This window comes from Entamoeba histolytica, genomic scaffold (genome assembly GCF_000208925.1).
Source record: "Entamoeba histolytica HM-1:IMSS scf_1104750518417 genomic scaffold, whole genome shotgun sequence".
Classification (NCBI taxonomy): Eukaryota; Evosea; order Mastigamoebida; family Endamoebidae; genus Entamoeba; species Entamoeba histolytica.
Window position 1 is genome coordinate 1 of NW_001914975.1, and position 21936 is coordinate 21936.

Below are 21936 nucleotides of genomic sequence, written 5' to 3' on the forward strand. Positions count from 1 at the left end.
TATCATTTCTCCTTTTATTTACCATTTATTCTTATTATTCTTTTGTTTTATATTCTATATCATATATTCATATCATTTTCATTTATATTTTATCACTTATTATATGTTATAATAACATAACACATATGATTGAATATATAATAAACATCATGATGAAGTTATACACATAAATAATAAACATAAAAAAGAATAAAATATTTTTCAATAATAAAACAATACCAATCATTTTACATCATTAAATTAGACACTTTTTATTGAATATTTCTAATTTTTACAATAAAAGTACACTTTTTATTTCTTCTTTTCTTCTTTTATTACCTCTTTATGATTTATTACTCTTTATATTCTTTTTGTCTTCTTCTACTTTCTACTTTAATTCTTTCATCATCTTCTACTTCTTGATTTCTTTTTATTCTTTTATATCTTTCTTCCTCCTCTTTTTCTATTATTTGCTTTTTTTTTCTTTGCCTTTATATATTTTCTTTTTTATATTTTTCTTCTATTATTTTATTATCTTCTTCTTTCTTCATTGTTTTATTTCAAATGTATTATATTATCAATTTTGTATATTCTTTTTCCATTCTAATATCTTCTATTTCATTTGTTCATATAACTTCCATACTTTTATATCCTTTTCTTATTCTTATAATTCTTTATCTGATTCTTATAATCGTCATATTCATTATAACTTTTATTGATTTATTGTATTTTGTTCATCACAGACTTTATGAATAAAATAGAACAAATACCATATTGAATAAAAAGATTTTAAAATAAATCGAATATTCAAAACAAGATAGATATACTAAACTTTAAATGAAAAAAAATATTAAATGATAAATTATTAATGCTGTGTAAAAGAATAAGATAGAATAAAAGGAATTATATAAAATAATAAAAAGAATATTAAAGATCAATTAATAAAAATTCATGATATTAAAAATTTTATATTATAAATATTGATAAATAGTAGGCTTATTGAATTAAATATGTTTTATTTCTATTGTTATTTATATACTTAATACATTCTAAGTATTTAACTGATTTATATTAAGTCTTTGATATTTCAAATCTTTTTATACTATATTGAAATTTAATTTTAATTTTCAAGTAGTTAGAACATTTAAAATTATTTGCTTACATGATTAATTAATTGTTAATATCACATTAATTATTTCTGTTGTAATGTTTCAATATTAAATTTAATTTCTATTTTTTATATTTATAATTGTTAATTTCTTTTTTATTTCTGTGTTATTAAATAGTATTATTTTATTTTACGTTTATTTATCTTTCTTATTTTATTGGTTAATATTTTGTATTATTCCTTTATGGAATGAGTAATAATAATAAGTAAATTATTATCTTAAATTTACTATAAGTCATTTTATTATCTTTTTACTCCTTTTTAGGTTTTATATTGCTTTATTGGTATTCAAACAGCTTGTCACTTAAACTCAATTATTTAATTGCATTCATTCAGTCATTATACTAATAACTTCTTCATTATATATTTTAAAATTGATATTAAAATAATTATAAGATATAATTGAATATATTGATGAATGAAATAATTAATACAATTATTACCATAATTATAATGGTGATAATTATGGGTGCAACATCTTTTGTCTACTAAACGCCCAATTATGTAATTAAATATTTAATTGTCTTAATGTACCATTTAATTTGTTTAAGGTTGGCGTACTTAATTGTTATTGTGTTTTTTTTTGAACATTTTTAAGAGTCATGAAAAAATTGGGAGAAGAGGGGTTATAGATTTTTTGTTTGAGTTACACCCTATTAATAAGTTATTCATTCCTCCTGATTAAATTAAAGAAAAATTTTTTTAGTTTATCTGCAAAGATTTTTTTAAATCAAAAACAAAAAATTTAACAACATTAGAAAGACTTTCTTTTTGAACGAAGGGTGAGAAAATCTTTTTGTTGCTATTCAAAATGATAAATTATATATTCTTTGAAAGAATAATTAAATAAAGCATAAACAGAGAGTCTAAAGAGGAGGGTTACAACTTCTTTCCATATCGACAATTGTTGTGCAGCATTCTTTTCCATTTATTCCACTAATATAATCAACGTGATTTACTTTCTTAATAATTGAGGCAATTTCTGTTTCAACAAAGAAATCACGAGGAGTTACATCCTTTTCACGAGGGGTAGATTGGCATGACGTACATTTTAAATGCTCTTCATAGCATTGTGTTTCTAGCTGACTAGAGGTTGATAAAATAATTGATTTTTTGGGGTTGTGGTTCATTGTGTTGTTAGGTATGTCCATTGATTTTCGTCGAAAAGAAGTTTTTGATTTAAAAAGTTGGATATTGTGTATTTATTTTTATAAAAAGGAGAATTACAAATATGTTGGTTGAATTTCCTTTAATTCAGTAATGTTTCATTCTCTTTCTTTTAAATACATGCCTTTTCATTTCATTTACGTTTATCATTTATTTTTATACAGAGGAAAAAAGAATCAGAAAGAAAAAGAAGAATAAAAGAGAAACAAGAAAGTTAAAATAAAAATAGAAATATAAACAAAAGAATTAACTTACTTGAAGAATTTTTATTTTTAAAAATAACAAAGAAAAAAAAAACAAAAAACAAAAACTATAAACAACAAAAAACAAAAAACAAAAATTATAAAAACAAAAATTATAAAAACAAAAAACAACAAAACAAAAACTATAAAAACTATAAAAACCAAATGATACAAAACTAAAAAAAACTATAAAAACCAAATGATACAAAACTAAAAAAAAAACTATAAAAATCAAATGATAATATTTTTAATATTTGCAAGCTTATCAAATGGAAGTTTCCAATGTAAAACGAATGAGTATTGGAGTCAAAATGAAGGAGTTTGTAAAAGTTGTAGTCAACAATGTTTAACATGTTGGAGTGATACGAAATGTACTTCATGTAGAGAAGGATATTATCTTAATGAGAATTATGGATGTGCACAAAGAGAAGCTGGTCTTCAAGAGGTATGTAAAACATGGGATGGATTATATTGTGTAGAATGTAAAGAAGGATATTATATAGAACAAATGAAATGTAATTCATGTAATGTAAAGAATTGTGAGAAATGTACAAAAGATAAATGTTTTAAATGTAAAGAAGGATATATGCTTTATGAAATAATAGGAAGTGATGGAAAAGAGAAACAAGAATGTATTGATTGTACAAATGAAGAAAATGATGATAAATGTGGTAAATGTCCATTAGGAAAATATTTTGACATTGAAACATTTTCATGTAAAGAATGTAGAGATGGTTGTGAGAGATGTACTACAAAAGATAATTGTTATCTTTGTAAAGGGGATAAAGCATTAAAAGATCCAACAGATCCAAATAGTGAATGTGTTTCAATTTTACATTGTACATCAGGAAATTATTATGGAAATCAATGTGAACTTTGTGAAGAAAATTATTTTGTTCAAAAAGGAATGTGTGTTAAATGTAGTGATGGATGTAAAAGATGTATAAATGAAAAAGAATGTATTGAATGTAATAGTACATTATCATTAATTAATGGAGAATGTAAAAATGATATAAATTGTTTACGTTCAAGTAATACAATGGGATGTGTTGAATGTAAAGAAGGTTATTATTTAGGAAATGAAGGTGAATGTAAACAATGTCCAGTTCAATGTAAATTATGTAAATCAGATTCATATTGTTTTAGATGTAATGATAATTATTATTTTACTGATGTTTCTAATGGTATTTGTAATAAATTAAATAATAGAATTTGTAATGTTGGTGATCAATATGGTTGTTTACAATGTAAATATGATGTTCCATATAATGAATCATTAGATAAAACTGATGCATTAAAATTTAATGTACCAATTGATACTTCTTTTAAATTAGGATATTATTTACCTTATTCAATTACATCAAAACGAGAAATTAGTTATGAACCAACATGTAAAATGTGTAATATTACTTGTCGTATTTGTGATAAAAATCCAAATTGGTGTACTGGATGTAATGCTGGATATTCTCTTGAAAAAGATACTGAAGCAACAATAAAATATTTTGAAGATTTTGGTGTTTATAATGATATTTATAAATGTGTTAAAATGCCTAGTATTTGCAAAAAAACTGAAATGGGATATTGTGTTCAATGTGATGATAAATATTTTCTTCAAGGTGTTGATTGTAAAGTTTGTGATGAATCTTGTGATACTTGTTTATCTGACAAATCTTGTCAAACATGTAACTCCACTATTGATCCTAAAACAGGTAATGCATTATGGTGGAGACGTCCTTCAGAAAGTTCTTTAGATACCCAAAGTTTATGTTATTCTACTAGCAATCTAACACATTCTTCATTATCAAATTGTTCAGATAAAATAACTACATCTGGTTGTATATCATGTCATTCTCGTTTTTATTTAAATGATGGAGAATGTCTTCCATGTCCAACAGAATGTTATGAATGTGAATTAAAAAATAATATTACAAGATGTACTAAATGTAGTCCAAATACACAATATTTGTCTAAAGAAGATAATAAATGTCTTGAATGTAGTACTATAGAACATTGTTTAGAATGTAACGAAAAAGGATGTACCAAATGTGAAGATGGATATTCAGAAACATCTGATAGACTTTTATGTAAGAAAGTAAGGCTTGGTTTAATCATCTCATTAATAGTTATTGGTCTTCTTTTTATTGTCATTATTATTTGTTTTATCATCTTTTTAATTTGGAGAAGACGTAGAAAAATTATTAAAGAAAGAGAAAAAGAGATTAAACCATTTAAAGTAAGTGGTGGTGTGGAAATGGCTCTTCTTTCAGCTGATAATGCTAATTTCCCATTAAAAACAGATAAATGGAAACTAACATTTGAACATGCAGGATCAAAAGTTATTGTTGATAATTTATATGAAGAAACTATTAAAATAATAAACCCAACAAAGAAAACATATTTCTTTGAACTACTATTAGGAGCATCTCATAGATATGAACTTTCAGTAGAACCAATGAGATTTACATTAAAACCTGATTATGCAGTTGAACTTAAATTTAAAATTAAAATGATATGTACTGCTGTTGTTAATGATGAAATTGGTATTATTGCAATGGATTTAGATGAAGAAATAAAAGAAACTGCTAAAATTTCTATTATTATTGAATCTGATTTATCAACTAAATTAGATCATACTGAATTAAAACTTCAAATGCCTGCTATAGGTGAAGGTGCATTTGGAATGGTTTTTATAGGAAGTTATAGAGGTCAAAAAGTTGCTGTAAAAAAAATGAAAGCAAGAACATTAACTGAAGAACAAGAAAAAGAATTTAAACATGAAGTTAATATGTTAACACAATATAGACATCCATGTATAGTTAATTTAGTTGGAGCTGTTTATACAGAAGGAGAAATATCAATTGTAACAGAATTTGCAGATTATGGATCACTTTCTAAATTATATAAAAAAGAATTATTACCTTTTGATTTAAAAATTAAGATTATGGAAGATATTGTTGTTGGACTTGCATTTTTACATGAAAATAATATTATTCATAGAGATGTTAAAGGTGAAAATGTTTTAATTTATTCATTAAACCCACATTCTCAAGTTTGTGGTAAATTAACTGATTTTGGTACTTGTAGAAATATTTCTGAAAGAGCTCTTCAACTACAACCATTATCTCATGGAATTGGAACTCCAACTTATATGGCACCTGAATGTTTAGCAAATAGTAATTATTCTTATAGTGCTGATGTTTATTCATTTGCTATAATACTTTATGAAACGTTTACTGAACAACAAGCATATATTGATGATGAACGATTTATTCAACCTTGGACAATTCCTCAATTTGTTATTGAAGGTCATAGACTTGAAAAACCAAATGATATTCCAGAAAATTATTGGAATTTAATCAATCAATGTTGGACTCAAGACCCTGAAGATAGACTTACATTTAATCAAATTCATCATATTCTTATTAACTGGAACCTTGATATTTGTAATACTGAACTATCAACAAATAAAAAGGATCCTTCTCTTGATTCTCTTTCCAATTAAATGCTTCTAATATATGTTAAATTAACAAAATTAGAAAGTAATATGAAAAATCAATTAATTTACACTAGCATCTTTTTAAAAGAAAGAATGAACATAGTTTTAATTATTGATTTTTAATTCATTTTATTTTATTTTAAATATAAAAATAAAAATCTAAAATTAAATTAGAAATTATCAAATTCATTTTGCTCTTCTGAGTTATGTGCTGTTTTAGAAGCTAAATAATCTTTTGGATAAATAAATCTATCAACTTTTAACATTTCAATTACCCAATCCATATAAATTGTTACTTCTTCAATTACAATCTCACTAATACGTGAACTATGTGATTTTCTTTTTAAATCAACAACATTTGATTCAATTAAAGGAACAAAAGTATACACAGTATGGTCTTTTCCATCATTACTTGTATTAGGAGAAGAAGCAGCAATTTGCCTATCTACAATACGACATCCTATTGCAGTTAAGAAACATTCAATCAATTGTTTTTCATTAGAGCCATATTTTGAAGGAACTTGCATTCTAATTTTATCTTTTTTAGAGTCATTTGCAGGATGAAAGATATAAGGTTGTTGTTTTTTGCCATGTATTTTAAGTTCACTTGGGAATGTTGGAGCTAAATATTCCATTAAATTTTGATCTTCTTTTTTTTCTTTAATTGTATCAAAATAATTTGGTAATATAACTGGGACTTGACATATAATACATAATAAGTATGGAATTGTTGGTCCTTCATTGTTAGGTTCAGTTACTAAAAATGTTCCTCTTAAATCTTCACTATAATCATATCCATGGAAAAATCCATCACTATTATCAAACTCTGGAATAACATGTCTTTGAAATGGTGGATATCCTAATTCTGTTTTTCCTCCAAATGATTTAATAGTTTGTTCATATTTTATCATTAATTGTTCATTACTTCCAAAATAAAAAGTATTTCTTGCTAAAAATTTACTAAAAGCTCTTGGCATATCTCTTTTATTTCTTGATTCTTTAACTTCTTTTTCAAGTAATTCTTCTTCTTTAATAATTTGTCCTTTTTTTTCAATTAATTCTTTTTTAATTAAATCTGCTGTTTTCTGTTTTTTTAGTCCTTGTTCTGACATTTGTTCTATTACTTGTACTTGTTCTGGTTCTATTACATGTTCTGACATTTGTTCTATTTTCTTTGTTTTTCTTCTTTTGTGTCTTTCTTCTGAAGTTGATGTACTTGATGTTCTTGAAGATCTAGATGAACTTCTTGAATATCTTTTTCTCTCTTTTCTTTTTCTTCTTCTACGCTGTTCTTCTTCTTCTGAAGATGAAAAACTATCTTTTGTTTTTCTATGGTGTTTTCTTTTTGAATGTCTTGAATGAGATCTTTTATGTTTTCTTTTTCTTTTTCTTCTGTCATCCTCAGAAGAAGATGATTCTTCGCTTGATGAGTCTGACGTTGAATATCTTCTTCTTCTTCGGTGATGTCTTCTTTTTGGTTCATCTTCTGAAGAATCATCTTCTGAAGAATCTAAACTTCTTTTTGAAATCCTTTTTGATTTATGTTTTATTGGACTGTCATTAATAATTCTCGCTTTTGTTTCCATTATTGGTATTTCACTTGGTATAGTTTGAACAACTGCATCTTCTTTTTTAATTTCAATTTGTTGAGTGTCTGGTGTCGGTAAAATTATTGTTGACTTTTTTTTATTTGGTGTTTGAACCTCTTCTTTATTTATTTCTTCATCCATTTTAAATGCGTCTTCTACAGTGATTTTTTCATTTGTTTTAAAATATTCATCTACAATACTTTGAGATATTGCTGTTGGTTTATCTTTTGAAAAATAAAACAAAGCATTAGCAACTTGAACTACACTATTCGAAAGTAATTGAAATTGTGAAAAATATGGAACAATACAATGGTTCACAGTTACATCATTCCGATTACTAAAGTTTAAGAGAAATCCATGATCATCTTCTTTGTTTTGTAATATAAAATCGCAATGATGTGGAAGAGTATTTGCTATTCGAACATCTGTTTCTTCTGAACCAAATGAAGTTGATAATCTTTTTACATTAAATGAAAGGTCAGTTATCACCCCATTCTTGATTTTAGTGAAATACAATTTTGTCATAAAGCTCCTTGTCAATTAATTTTCTAAGTTCAAAATTTTTCTTTTTTTTTTATTATTAACTTCGAAAAACAAAAATCTGATTCTGTTTTATCTCTTTGTATATTTTTTATAATATCATTATCTATCTATAAATGTGGTTGTTTTACATACCAAAAGTTGTAAGAAAGTTTTGAATGGTAATTAAAATAAAAAGAATTTATTTTCATTTTAAAGGAGTTGTTTCTTTTATAAAATTATATTTTTTTGATTGTTTTTCATTTAAAATGAGTTTTTCCTTTTTATTTACTACTTCTCTGTCATATTAATAAACATCATTAACTTTTGTTATTATATATTTATTAAAAGAAAGAGGTATTAATTAATCATTTCATAGTAATGTAACTTTTTTTACATTAAAAGCTTTTGTTTACCTCAACTACAATGATAACTTTTGTTGTAACGTCTTTTATTTGAACATTACTATTTAATTAGTGTTGTTTATTTTAATAACTTCTTTAATACTTTATTAAAACTATTATGATATGTTTATTTCTAATACACCGATAATATTGTTTATTAGCATTAGTTTGTAACTCATTACATTCTTAATAATTTATGAACAAATAGAGAATAATAAACAATCAAATATCATCATTCTTCAATTCTGTGCTTATCAGTTTAAACCAAAATATAATTAAATAAATATCTCATCTATATTTTTATTTGTTTATCCTTATTGTTTGTTATTTCCAAACTACAATATTTTATTAATTCTTTCAATTATAAATAGTATTAAATAAGAAATGAATAAAAATAAACAAATTATTGTTTGTTTCTATACTTGTTAGTTATTCAGTATCAAATCACTTATTGTTAAACATTTATCTAACCTTTAAAATTTATTATATCATGAACTATAATTATTCTATTCAATGTTTATTCTTTCTTTTTGTTATTCTTAGTCATGTTAACAATTACTCTGTTAATAAAATATCTTATAACAAATATTGTTGATTCAAATTCATGTCTTTTTTTGCTTTTATTAACTTCTAAAAAAGAGTAATTTTTTTTATTTAGTCTTGCTTTTATTTAATAATTTACTTATTCAAATAAAATACACTAAAATACACTGACTTATTTCTAGACACTTAATGATAATTAAAACTCAAATATTTTATTAATTCATTCTCATCGTATAATAATAAAACAACATTTTTATTATCAAAATAATACACTTTTACGTTTCTTATGTTTATATTAATGAATATTCGTTAAACTAATTTCAGTTTTTATATTATTGGCTTTAGTTGTTTGGAAGATCTTTTCTATTCAAACAATATAACAATGTTTATTAACATTATTAATAAATTACATTATTGATTTTTATAAATAAACACAAGTATGAAAAAAAATATTCAATGTGATATGATGTTGAGGAAATATGATTAAAATGTATATTAAAATAGGAAAAGAAGTAACAATAAAAACAAAAATAGTGAATAAAAAGAACATTAAGAAAAAGAAAATATGAGTATATATAGTGATAATAAAGATACAAAAAAAAAGAAGTATAAAATGTTTGAGAGAAATGAAATAAATTGAAAATATAAAAATATGAAGTAAACTGAAAAAGTAGAATATGAAAAAATAAAAATAAGCAACAAAAAGATGAAATAGAAAAAAAAACATTCACATCACAATAAAAAGAGAATAATGTAAATTAATAATTAATCCAATGAAAAAGATGGTAGTTGAAGTAGAAGAAAAAAAAAACAAAGAACTGATTGACAAAAAAAACAAGAGATGAAAATACAAGAAATACAACAAAAGAATGAAATAGAATTTTAATTGAAGTGTTGTATTGTTTTGAATTAATTGGTTAAATAAGAAATTATATAAGAAATTAAGATGGGAACAAATTGAAAGTATAATAAAAGTAATAAACATCAATGTAAATAATGAAAATGAATATATTAAATATAATAAAATGTCATATAAAATAAAAGAAAATACTAAATAACACATTAAAATGAAAGTAAATGATATAATAGAAGAGTAGAGTGTAATTCAATAATAAAAAACAACATATTAAAGAATAACTCTACAGAAATTGATGAAGAATATCTTAACACTCTCATCAATAAAATAAAATAAATGAAAGTAGAAAAATGTTCAAACATTAATTACTACTTTCAAAGAAAAGAAACTGACGAATTAATAATGGAAATTAATAATAGATGGATAATATCAAGAAGCATAATATAGAATCTGCAAGATGATATGAATATTTAAATTTATATGCACCTTTATCTCCAAAATAAAATAATAAGAGATAAATTTGATGAAATAAAAGAAATATAAAGAAAATTAACAGAATAGAAGATTTAGTCAATGAAATTGTAGAGAATAAAATGCAACATGAAATTAAATGAATATTCTGAAGAAGGAATAAAAGTCAAAGCACTAGAAAGAATAAAATACATAAAATATATGATGACAATGATCAAAGAAAGAATTAAATTTAATAAAAATGAAATAATCAGAATCAATACAAATAAAATCATGTTTGATTCTAATAAGAAAATTAAAATAAGGAAGAAAGACAAAACAATGAAATATACAAAAATAACGATATTACTTTAGAATAAATGAAATGTTATATGAAACACATGTGATATTAAATAAAGAGAAATGGAAAATAAAACAAATCACCTCGTGGAATGAAAGATATAGAAATTATGATAATGTCATTATAACATTAAATGAATTAAATTTAAGTATAATGAGAATAAGTAACTGGAAAACACCAGGAATAGACACTATATATTTGTATTATTTGAAAAGAATGTCATCATCAAGAGAAATCATTCTCAATATCTTTAATGAATGGTTGAACTTCCCTGAAAACATCCCATTAGACATGGTAAGTGGAAGAACTTTATTAATCCACAAAGTGATAGGAACGACGTCACTAATTATCGTCATATCAGTTGTACAAATGTAATTATGAAAGTATTTTATTTACCTCCATATTAAAAGAAAAGATTCACAGAAGACTTAACATGAATAATGAATCATTTAAAATCAGTAGCAACCAATTGAGATGTAAGTTACAATCTTTAGCTGCTAAAGAAGGAATAATTAATAGTTATATGTTAAAGCAGCAAAAAGAAGAAAAATACCCAAAATATGTGGAGTCATATTATGACATTAAGAAAACATATGACACTGTAAACCACGAATGGGTAATTGAATCATTAAAGTATTTTAATGTAGAGTTTGTCATCATTGACATTATTGAAAGTATGATGACTAGATGGAAGATATTCATAGGCTATAAATATAATGAATATCTAGGATGTATTAAATTAAATAGAGGAATTTTACAAGGTGATTCCTTATCAAATCTACTCTTCATCATTCAGATGAACGTAATTTCTCAAATCATCGAAGAGAAATTCCCAAAATCAAATCACACTTTATATATGGATGATTTGAGAATAATGACAGAAAGTAGTGAAGAAATGGGAATAATCCACAATGAAATTAAAGAAATAATAAGTTATATATTGAAATGAATGAGAAAAAGTCAGGATTGGTATTAAAAAACATTAAACAAATACCAAATGGAATGCAGAACATCCCCGTAATTGAAGGTGATGATTTGTATAAATATTTAGGAATATGGCAGTCCGACGAAATTGATAATACTTCAATTGTAAATCTATCAAAGAAAAAATGAATCAGAAGATGGAAGAAATAAACACTGATGATAGCAGTAATAGAAGATATATTACTAGAATAAACACGGAAGTAATCAATATCTTCAGATATTCAGCATCAGTTGTAAATTGGAAAATAACTGACCTAGATAAAATTGATTTGGAGATAAGAAAATATTTAAGAAAGGCAAAATACATTGGTGCCGGAAACTCCAAAGATAGGTTGTATGTCATTATAGAAGAAATGGGTGAATGATTAATAAACATAAATGATGAATATGTTAATGGAATAACTAGAACAGTAAAGTGTTATTGTACCAGAGAAAGTGAAATAGGAAATAACATAATAGAGAGATGGTATAATAAGAAAGGAATATTGAATAGAATTAAAAAACATTAATTCATAAAATAAATGAAAAAAATAGAAGAAATAATAAATGAATTTATTGAAAATAAAAAAGAAAAAGAAGTAGTAGTAGAAATAAAAAAATTAATGACAAATACATCAAAAAAATAGAAGTGTCATCAAATAAATGGACACTTTAGAAGATGGTTTGAGTCAAAAAGAGTAGATAAAACTACTACAATGAAAGCATGGAAGTCCATCAATATTAAGAAAATGAATTTCTCCAATTAACTAAAATGCATGATGGAGCAATATTCAGATTGTATAGAAAATCAAAAATAATGAAAAATGAAAGATTGAAATACTCAACACTTTGTAAAGACAAGATAGCAATAGTAGAACACATCTTACTATCTTGTATTGGTAATAAAAAATCACAAATGAAAAAACATGACAATATTGGCATAATAATATTGATTAATAAGAAAATATATAGGAAACAAACAATATAAAAAATATAATATGAAACAATATTCAAATATAAAGACATTACAATGATAATGAACAAACAAATAATGCATAAAAGTGAATGACAATATCACAAAAGACCAGACATATATGTATTAGATAAAAAGAATAAAACTGGTCTATTATTTGATATGACAATTGTGGCTGATCACAATATTAATTAAGCCTATTGGAATAAAAGAAATAAGTGTAAAGAATTAAAGAATGTTCTAATGAAAATAGAAAAATTAAAAGATGACAAAATAAATCCAGTAGTAATTTCAATAAATGGATTAATAAATAATTCAAGTATCAAATTAATTAAATAATTAAAAAATGAAATTGACATCGAGAAAGAAATTAAAACCATTATAATTAAAAACATGATTGATGTCATGGAATACTGCGGAGATCACAATCAAACATACTCAGTAGAGTTGCTAGAAGAAGACTCATTGTGATTAGTCTCCGGTGATGCAAGAACAATAGAAACTAATCCTATTAATACTTAATTAATTGCTTATTATTATAAAAAATACAATTCATATTTATATATTGATTTAAGTCATTCTTCTTAATTACTAACTACAATTCGTTATCATTGAAATTTTTATTTCAATACATTCTTTATCTCTATCTCTGTTATTTTATTGATAATTGATATAATAGAGAGTCCTCAACAATAAATATAATAATTTTAGTTTATTCAATTTATTGTGTGATTGAAATAGTATGAATTTAATTCATAGTTATTATTTGTTTTTATTTTAAAGTATTTCAATTGTTTGATTGTGTTTTTCGTTTCAATTGTTACTATTTTCAGAATAAAAAATAATCACATTGTAGTTTGGAATAAAAATATAATATTGTACTTTTATTCTTTTTGAAAATTTAATTTCAAAATCATTTCATTTTTCATTTCTCTTTTGCTTTCATTCTGTTGTTTTGAAAATATTATAAACGTTCAACACACTGACATTATTTATTAGATAAACATATTCAATGTATGATTATAATGTTGTTATTTATTCTTCATACCAATCATTAACCTATTTAAACATATACTTACTAAAACTCTCTTTTCAAATAACCTTCTTATTTTATTCATAATTCATTCACTTATTCTTATTATTAATGATTATTCTTGGATATATAACATTTCATTATTTCATTGTCTAATAATTATTTTATTATCATCATTGTGAATATATGTATAATGTATCAACTCTCTTATTTTTTATTCATTTTATACCTATTTATTGAATATTTACTATACCTTCATTTCTTTTTTCATGCCTTTTTCTTTTAATTATTGATACCAGTTTTTTAAATATAGTAGTAATATTTAACATAATACATATGTCATTCTTCTTTAAACTCTTATTTATTTCCATGTTCTTTTGTACTTCTTCCTTCTTAACTATTAAATTATATCTCTATTATTGTTTTATTATTATTCTTCCTTTTTATTGACATATTCTTTTATTTTCTTTATGGATTTTAAATGTACTTCTTTATTATTTCTCTTTTTCTTTTAAACCTTTAACTTATTCTCATTTTATTTGTTATTCTTTCTATATCTTCATTTCTTTAACATCTTAATTTAGTTGTATTAATTTTCATCCAAAGATTTTATTAAATTTTGGACTTTCTTCTCTTTCCGTTTGTAATGTTAGTTTCTCTCAGTGTATAAAAAGTCCACTTTCATTAGAACCAATTGGCATAAAATACAATGTTGAAATTTGATAATAAAAAATAAACCTCGCTTAACCTATATAATCAAATTGATGGTTATTTGTTTGAAATGTAGATATAATACTTATGTTATGTACAAAATAAAACTTTATTTACTCAATGAACATTTGAATTAAAGAAAATAGGTACAACTTTTAGAAAAGAAAAACTCACAATAAAATGAATTGTTATTAATGAGACAATATAAAAATAGAAATTAAATCAATAAGAAAAGATGAATATTTCATTCATTGAATAGAAGAAAAGGTTGTTTAAAAAAGAAAGTTTGATTCTTATTTTAATTTGTTTTTATTTCATAACGAAGATAACACTTATTATAACTTTTTATCATTTTAATCAAAAACCAAGCTAATAAATTAATTAATTAACTTTAATTAGAAAGACTCTATTTAATTATTAAAAGAGATTATTGAAACATTTATATTCATATTGTATTATAGTTAAAAGTATATAGTTTTGTTTGGTCATAGTATTTATTGTAAACATTTAAACTAACTAAGTATTGTGTTATGAATGTATTAGCCATTATTTATCTAGCCATGAATTAATTTCTTTAAAAAGAAAAGAATTGGTTGATGGGAATAGCTAACAATATGTTTAAACAAATATTGTACTTGTTTTGGGAATATAATGGTAGTGACTTTCTTAAAGAAAAGAAAAAACAATTTTTGTGGTTATAAGTAATTCATCTCATGACTATTAAAATATTTTGGTTATTAAATACCCTTTTTTATTCATACAAATAATAGTAGTTTACAAGGTTAGTCTCATCAAAAAAGAGAACATAAAAATACTTTAACAACTTAAACTCTTTGTTTAGAAAAGATCACCAAATCCACCGAAGTCTTCCTCTTCTTCTTCTTCTTTTTTCTCTTCTTTCTTTTCTTCAGCTTTAGTTTCAGTTTGTGCAGTAGTGGCAGCTGGGGCAGCGGCTGCAACAGCCATTGATCCCATTTGTTTCTTTCCAGCTTCAATAACTTCCCAAACGTTCTTACCGTTCATGGCATCGAAAACTTCTTTGATTTTAGCTTCGTCAATTTCAGCACCAGCAGCGCTGAGGATTTCTTTGACCTTAGCTTCTTCAGCATGTTCATGTCCAATAGTGCAAAGGATGTAAGCAGCAATGTATTGCATTTTCAGCCTGGGATGTCAATTTTTCAGTTTTTTCTCTCATTTTTAGGGCTTTTTCTTTTTACTATTTTCTTTCTTAAAATTTACTATTAATTATAGTTAATGTGAAATAGTTTAAGAATAGTTTAAATAATAATGCCAAGATTCAATCTATTAATGAGAGAAAAAGAAAGAAAGAAACAACTAAAAGAAACTCGTTAATTGAGGAGAGTAATAGAAAGTGCATGGCAGTCATAACTATCTCTTTCACCAAAAAAGTGGTGTTTATTTAATTCTCTTGTCAGTTTTGGAATAAGTATTGAAGGTAAGTCAAGTTTACATCCTATATTCATTACAAAGAAGATAGTTTTTGACCTAACTAACTTCTTACGTTTTGAGGATTTACTAATTTTGGAGGAAGAATAACAAATGGATGAAAAATAAGATACTAATATGTTAAGACAATAAGAAAATAGAAATGTAAAATGATAAATAGTTACAAACGTATTTCTTCAACCATGTTATAATCATCTTCGATAAAATCCCAAACTAGTAATAGTGTTGAACAAAAATTTTTATCTGTGAACTTATTTTCTTCACAAATTTCAGCAGTGTTATTGCATAATAATACACTTTATTGGATGAGTTAATACATTATATAATTAAGATGAAAGATAAAAATGTCGAACAAACAAAACTGATTGTAAAATCCATGAGTCTAAGTAATATTTTATATGGAGTTGAAGGATAAATTGACGATGTTTTTCTAGTAAATTCATGAAAAGTTCAATATTATAATCAAATAGGTGTGATGTTGGAGTTCCAATAATTCTATTTGAAACTTGAGATTGGACTAATTCATAATGATAATTCTGAAGATTATATACTTCTTTGTTTTTAGGAGTGTTTGGTTGTTTAAAAAAGAGGGAAAGGATGATCTAAGTGATTGGTATAGATTTTTCAAAAACAAGAAGAGAAGAAACAAACTTCATCATTTCCATGGATATAACAAATAAGAAGAAAGCTTTTAGATAAGGTTTAAATGAGAGATTAGATTATTGATATAATGATATGATTGAGATTTGATTGTTTTTTTTTCTTTCGTTTTTAAAAAATAACAAGAAAAAGAACTTTAAAATAGATAAATTATGGAAAAGCCAAAACCAGAACTAAAACATTATTTGGAAAAAAGAATTTTAGTTAAAATACATGGAAAACGAAGTATTATTGGTGTGTTGAGTGGTTATGATGAATATATGAATTTAGTTTTAGATGAAGCATATGATGCATCAAATCCAGACACTGATAAACATATTCCAATTGGAATGATTATGATTCGAGGAAATTCAATACTTTCAGTAGAAACAATTGACCCAGTACATACAACAAAGTAAAAAATTGTTTTATTGTTTAAGTGATTGGCATTTGTTAAAACATTTTGGTTAAAGAATATCATAAAAAAAAAACGAACAAAAGAAATCATACAAGTTATTGAGAAATATGAATAGAGCCACTTACAGATGACATTGGAGATATATTACTACAAGGTAAGCTCATTGCTCTTTGAGTGTTAGATTGAGTGGTTCGAGGTAATGGTTCTGGGATATATTGTAATCCTATGTCTGACTGTATTATTGGATAAACAATAGATTTTAATTCATTTGGTAATTCAATTACTTGAGAATAGAAAGGTAATATAGAAGATGATAATGTTTTTGTTTGAGTAATAATTGAATTTGCATTGTTTACAAACTGAACAACCAAATTACCATCCATTTGTGATGGAGAAGTTTTAGCTTGATTTTCTAAAGTATTTAATATTGATTCATTGTCTTGGGACATTTGGTTTAATGAATTAATTGTATTTGTAATAGAAGATTGTAGTACAGAGAAAATAACAGGAGAATGTGATCTATAAGTTCTAGGAGAATGAGCAGAGTTATAACTACCAATCATAATAGCACTAGTAGAACTTTTATGAATTGGTTGTGTTAGAGCTGGTGGAATGCCTTGTATACCAATGTCACCAGATGTATTTGTTCTTGTTCTTTGTTTATGAATCCTTGGTGAAATATCTTCAGATGTTTCACCTTGAATTGAGTATCTTCTTCTTCTAAATCTATTATCACTATTATCTGACCGAGTTGATGTTGTTGGAAGACATACATCTTTTGTTGATGCGATTGTTTGAGGTCTTGAGTTATAACATTGTTGTGGTTGTTGTTCAAGTAGTTGTAAATAATAATTTTCATTTTGACAATAATCTTCCCAAGAAGGTTTCTAAGATAATAAGTCTTGTATCTTTAAATTTTCTAAAAAAATTTCATTACAGTTGTTTTATTTTCTTTTTCATATAAATGAATTTATCATGACATAAATATTATATGCCTTTCTTTTTTGATTAATTATTGAAGAATAATTTAAAAATTTAAAAGTGGTTGATAGAAAGAATTGATACGTTTTATCAATACTTATAATCAAAATATAATTAAATATTAACAAACAGAATGAGAAGGAATTTGACACCATTTAATTCGACTCGTAATTTGTTGAATTGACTTTGTTGGGAATCGACTTGAAATTTTGAGAATTAATGCAACATCATTAACCTTTTTTCCTTGTTGTTGTAGTCTATAAAAAATTAGAGTTAAAGTTCAAACTAATACAAATAAAACATATTAATAAAATGAAACACACGTTAATAACTCTTCATCTAGGATATTTTGCTCATTATGTGACCATTCACAAACACCTACTGTATCATTTTTGATAAGATTGTGATTTGGTTTTCCAGACATTTTCACAATTCAAAAATTTAACGATATTTTAGTTCTATTTACTCTTTTTCTCTTTTTGTCATTTCTTAACCCTTAAAAAAAATTCCAAATCAAAAAAAAAAAAACTTTTTCGTTCTTTTCTCTCTTTGAATGAGAATCAATCTTCTTCATTCTTTTCAACTCCTTTCTAATCTCCTGAAAATTTGGTTCTTTTCCCCTATTTTTTTTATTGATTATTCTATCTTTAGATTCATGATTGAGAAAAAATTAAAAATAATGAAAAAAGATTAGTTTCAATTCTTACTGAACCAAAACGATAATGTATGTGGAGCGAGAGTGGACAGTTGTTGAGCAATTGGTTCTGGTAGAGTCAATTGATTATTATTTTCCACATGACTATCGAGAATGGAGATTAGTTAGTGAGTTAGTAATAAAGACAATGTCTTATTTTAGCCATGTTAACGTTAGATTATATAGTCCAGATGAGTGTTTTAGTCAGTGGACAGTAATTGAAAAGAAGTATTTGGATAAAGTTCCACCTGAATGTTCTTTATTAAAGTCAATTATCCTTATTCTTAGAAACAAAAGAATAGAAGAACTTGATACAGAAATCCAAATTGTTAAACAACGTCTTCTTCATTTCAAACAAATGTCTTAAAATTCTTCAACTTTCCTCTATTTATTCTTTCATTTCTTTTCATTTTTAAATCTCTTCTTTTTTTGAATGATGTTAATTTTTAGTTTACGAAATATTTATGTAATTAAAAATTTTTATAAATTCAAATAAGACTATAATTCATTATACCTCATTCTTTTGAAAATAAGAATATATAATAATGTCTTTGAAATGGAATTGATATTGTTTGTTATGAATAACTTTATTCAAATATTGTTTAAAAGATTATTATATAAGAGACAATAATTATTACTATGATTTAGAATTAAATTAAGACATACCAAAGACTTTCTGATATTTCCTTTGTTTCAAAAACTTTCTTTTCATTAACAGTTCATTACCAATTAACAAAGAAGAATTATAGAAGATTAATTATTCTATTATCTATTTAAAATTCATTCATTATAAAATAAGAAAATAAAGAAATATTAAATTCATTAAAATAAAAATAAAATATGAAGATAAAAAGAAGAAATAAGCCAAAGAATAAAGAAAAGACAATACAATAAAAAGCAATAAAACAAAATGGGTTATTCACAAAAACAAGAAGAAAATCTAAATAATAAATAAAACAAATAAATTATTCATTTTAATGATATGTGATTTGATTAATCTCAATTAATTAATGAATAAATAACAATACTATTAACACTTAATTATCTATTTTATATTTTTTGAAATTATTGCTATTTAAAAATCCCTTTCCAATGCAGTAAATACAACAAATTTTAATGCCATGGTTATTGTGTAAAACCTTGAGGTATTGTGAAGAAAAGCAAACAAGACATAAAAATCCAATGTCATACAATAAAAAAAGAAATATCAATAACAATAAATGGCATAACAACAATAGTAATGATTAATGAAATATCAAGAAAAGGGGGATTAGAAGAAGAAAGACACAAAGAAAAATAAATAAAAAACAAGATAAATACAATAATAATAAATATTATACAAATAACAATAAATGATGTACAAAAAAAGAATAAAAAGAATAAGAAGTGAATGGAATAAATGGGAGTATGAAGAAATACTAAAGAAGTAAGAAGATAAAAGAAAAAGACAGTATGATATTCTTTAAGAAGTATATTCAATTAAAAAGAAGAAGATAATTGAAAAAACGAAAGAAGAAATTAAAGAAAATACAAAAGACATTGAAGAAAAAACATTAAAACAAATGAAGAAGAAATTAAAAACAAAAACCCAAATAAAGAAATAAATGATAGATGTAAAATTACAAGAATAAGAAATAACAAACAAAGTACAATGAAAATACAAGAAGTACAACAAAAGAAAGAAATAGAATTTTAATTGAAGTGTTGTATTGTTTTGAATTAATTGGTTAAATAAGAAATTATATAAGAAATTAAGATTGGAACAAATAGAAAATATAATAAAAGTAATAAACATCAATGTAAATAATGAAAATGAATATATTAAATATAATAAAATGTCATATAAAATAAAAGAAAATACTAAACAATACATTAAAGTGAAAGTAAATGATATAATAGAAGAGTAGAGTGTGATTCAATAATAAAAAACAACATATTAAAGAATAACTTTACTGAAATTGATGAAGAATACCTTAACACTCTCATCAATAAAATAAAATAAATGAAAGTAGAAAAATGTTCAAACATTAATTACTACTTTCAAAGAAAAGAAGCTGACCGATTAATAATGGAAATTAATAATAGATGGGTATGGTCAGGAAGCAGAATGCAGGATCTGCAAGATGATATGAATAATATTTCAATGTGTATGCACCTTTATCTCCAAAATAAATAATAGGAGATAAATTTGATGAAATAAAAGAAATATAAAGAAAATTAATAGACTAGAAGATTTGGTCAAGGGAAGGAAATGGTACAGAATAAAGTGCATCATGAAATTAAATGAACATGATGAAGAAGGAATAAAAGTCAAATCACTAGAAAGAATAAAATACCTAAAATATATGATGACAATGATAAAGAAAGAATTAAATTTAATAAAGAAGAAAGGGTCAGAATCAATACAAATAAAATAATGTTTGATTCTAATAAGAAAATTAAAATAAGGAAGAAAGACAAAACAATGAAATATACAAAAATAACGATATTACTTTAGAATAAATGAAATGTTATATGAAACACATGTGATATTAAATAAAGATAATTGGAAAATAAAACAAAACACGATATTGAATGAAAGATATATCAATTATGATAATGTCATAATAACATTAAATGAATTAAATTTAAGTATAATGAGAATAAATAACTGGAAACACCAGGAATAGACACTATATATTTGTATTATTTGAAAAGAATGTCATCATCAAGAGAAATCATTCTCAATATCTTCAATGAATGGTTAAACTTCCCTGAAAACATCCCATTAGACATGGTAAGTGGAAGAACTTTATTAATCCACAAAGTGATAGGAACGATGTCACTAATTATCGTCATATCAGTTGTACAAATGTAATTATGAAAGGGGTACGAAAATTAGCAAAGAAAAAATGCATCTAAATAATTTACAAAAAAAGAAAAAAGATGTAAAATAATTTGCATCCATAGAATTTTCCATTTATTATATTTTGCTCCTAAAATAAATAAAAAATAAAAAATATGATAAATACAGAATATATAAATATTTATGTTTATATTTTATATTCATTTATATTCATTTTGTATGAAATAATAATGAAATAGATGATTTGATTATTCATATGTAATTATTTTTATTATTTTATTTATATGTTATTTATCTATCGTATTTATATATTTATTTCTTTTTATATTATTTATATCATTGTATTCTTCTTATTATCTATATATTATTATATTATTATATTTTTATTATTTTATGTTTTTTATGTTTATATTATTTAGATTTTCTTATTGTTATTTT

At 23.7% G+C, this 21936-nt stretch overlaps 7 protein-coding genes across 7 annotated transcripts, besides 3 other annotated features; 3 read left to right on the plus strand and 4 right to left on the minus strand.

Annotated features, from left to right (window-relative positions):
• Nucleotides 1-2791: 2791 nt before the first annotated feature.
• On the plus strand, nucleotides 2792-6058 carry EHI_138750 (tyrosine kinase, putative; the record flags this gene model as incomplete). The annotated part of the gene is made up of 1 exon (XM_645045.1): nucleotides 2792-6058. The coding sequence occupies one exon, from the start codon at nucleotides 2792-2794 to the stop codon at nucleotides 6056-6058; it is 3267 nt and encodes a 1088-aa protein (XP_650137.1).
• Nucleotides 6059-6222: 164 nt separating this feature from the next.
• Nucleotides 6223-8166, minus strand: EHI_138760 (uncharacterized protein; the record flags this gene model as incomplete). The annotated part of the gene is made up of 1 exon (XM_645046.1): nucleotides 6223-8166. One exon carries the CDS (start codon nucleotides 8164-8166, stop codon nucleotides 6223-6225), a length of 1944 nt encoding a protein of 647 aa, XP_650138.1.
• A 1687-nt stretch (nucleotides 8167-9853) lies between these two features.
• Nucleotides 9854-13246: a repeat region.
• A 1567-nt stretch (nucleotides 13247-14813) lies between these two features.
• EHI_138770 (60S acidic ribosomal protein P2, putative) lies at nucleotides 14814-16261 on the minus strand. Its single transcript, XM_645048.2, has 2 exons — nucleotides 16090-16261; nucleotides 14814-16033 (listed from the first exon to the last, which is right to left on the minus strand). The coding sequence occupies exon 2, from the start codon at nucleotides 15607-15609 to the stop codon at nucleotides 15292-15294; it is 318 nt and encodes a 105-aa protein (XP_650140.2). The 5' UTR covers nucleotides 15610-16033; nucleotides 16090-16261; the 3' UTR covers nucleotides 14814-15291.
• EHI_138780 (uncharacterized protein) lies at nucleotides 15804-16364 on the minus strand (the record flags this gene model as incomplete). The annotated part of the gene is made up of 3 exons (XM_001913780.1): nucleotides 15804-16033; nucleotides 16090-16217; nucleotides 16279-16364. 3 exons carry the CDS (start codon nucleotides 16362-16364, stop codon nucleotides 15804-15806), a joined length of 444 nt encoding a protein of 147 aa, XP_001913815.1.
• A 369-nt stretch (nucleotides 16365-16733) lies between these two features.
• EHI_138790 (small nuclear ribonucleoprotein G, putative) lies at nucleotides 16734-16979 on the plus strand (the record flags this gene model as incomplete). The annotated part of the gene is made up of 1 exon (XM_645049.1): nucleotides 16734-16979. The coding sequence occupies one exon, from the start codon at nucleotides 16734-16736 to the stop codon at nucleotides 16977-16979; it is 246 nt and encodes an 81-aa protein (XP_650141.1).
• A 94-nt stretch (nucleotides 16980-17073) lies between these two features.
• Nucleotides 17074-18383, minus strand: EHI_138800 (uncharacterized protein; the record flags this gene model as incomplete). The annotated part of the gene is made up of 3 exons (XM_646546.1): nucleotides 17074-17865; nucleotides 18090-18216; nucleotides 18283-18383. 3 exons carry the CDS (start codon nucleotides 18381-18383, stop codon nucleotides 17074-17076), a joined length of 1020 nt encoding a protein of 339 aa, XP_651638.1.
• Nucleotides 18384-18681: 298 nt separating this feature from the next.
• EHI_138810 (uncharacterized protein) lies at nucleotides 18682-19020 on the plus strand (the record flags this gene model as incomplete). The annotated part of the gene is made up of 1 exon (XM_646547.1): nucleotides 18682-19020. One exon carries the CDS (start codon nucleotides 18682-18684, stop codon nucleotides 19018-19020), a length of 339 nt encoding a protein of 112 aa, XP_651639.1.
• Nucleotides 19021-19732: 712 nt separating this feature from the next.
• Nucleotides 19733-20344: a repeat region.
• Nucleotides 20290-21519: a repeat region.
• Nucleotides 21520-21936: the final 417 nt, after the last annotated feature.

Bases quoted from the DNA above. Each gene is read 5' to 3' on its own strand.
- EHI_138770 (XM_645048.2), bottom strand. From the start codon at position 15,609: ATGCAATACATTGCTGCTTACATCCTTTGCACTATTGGACATGAACAT.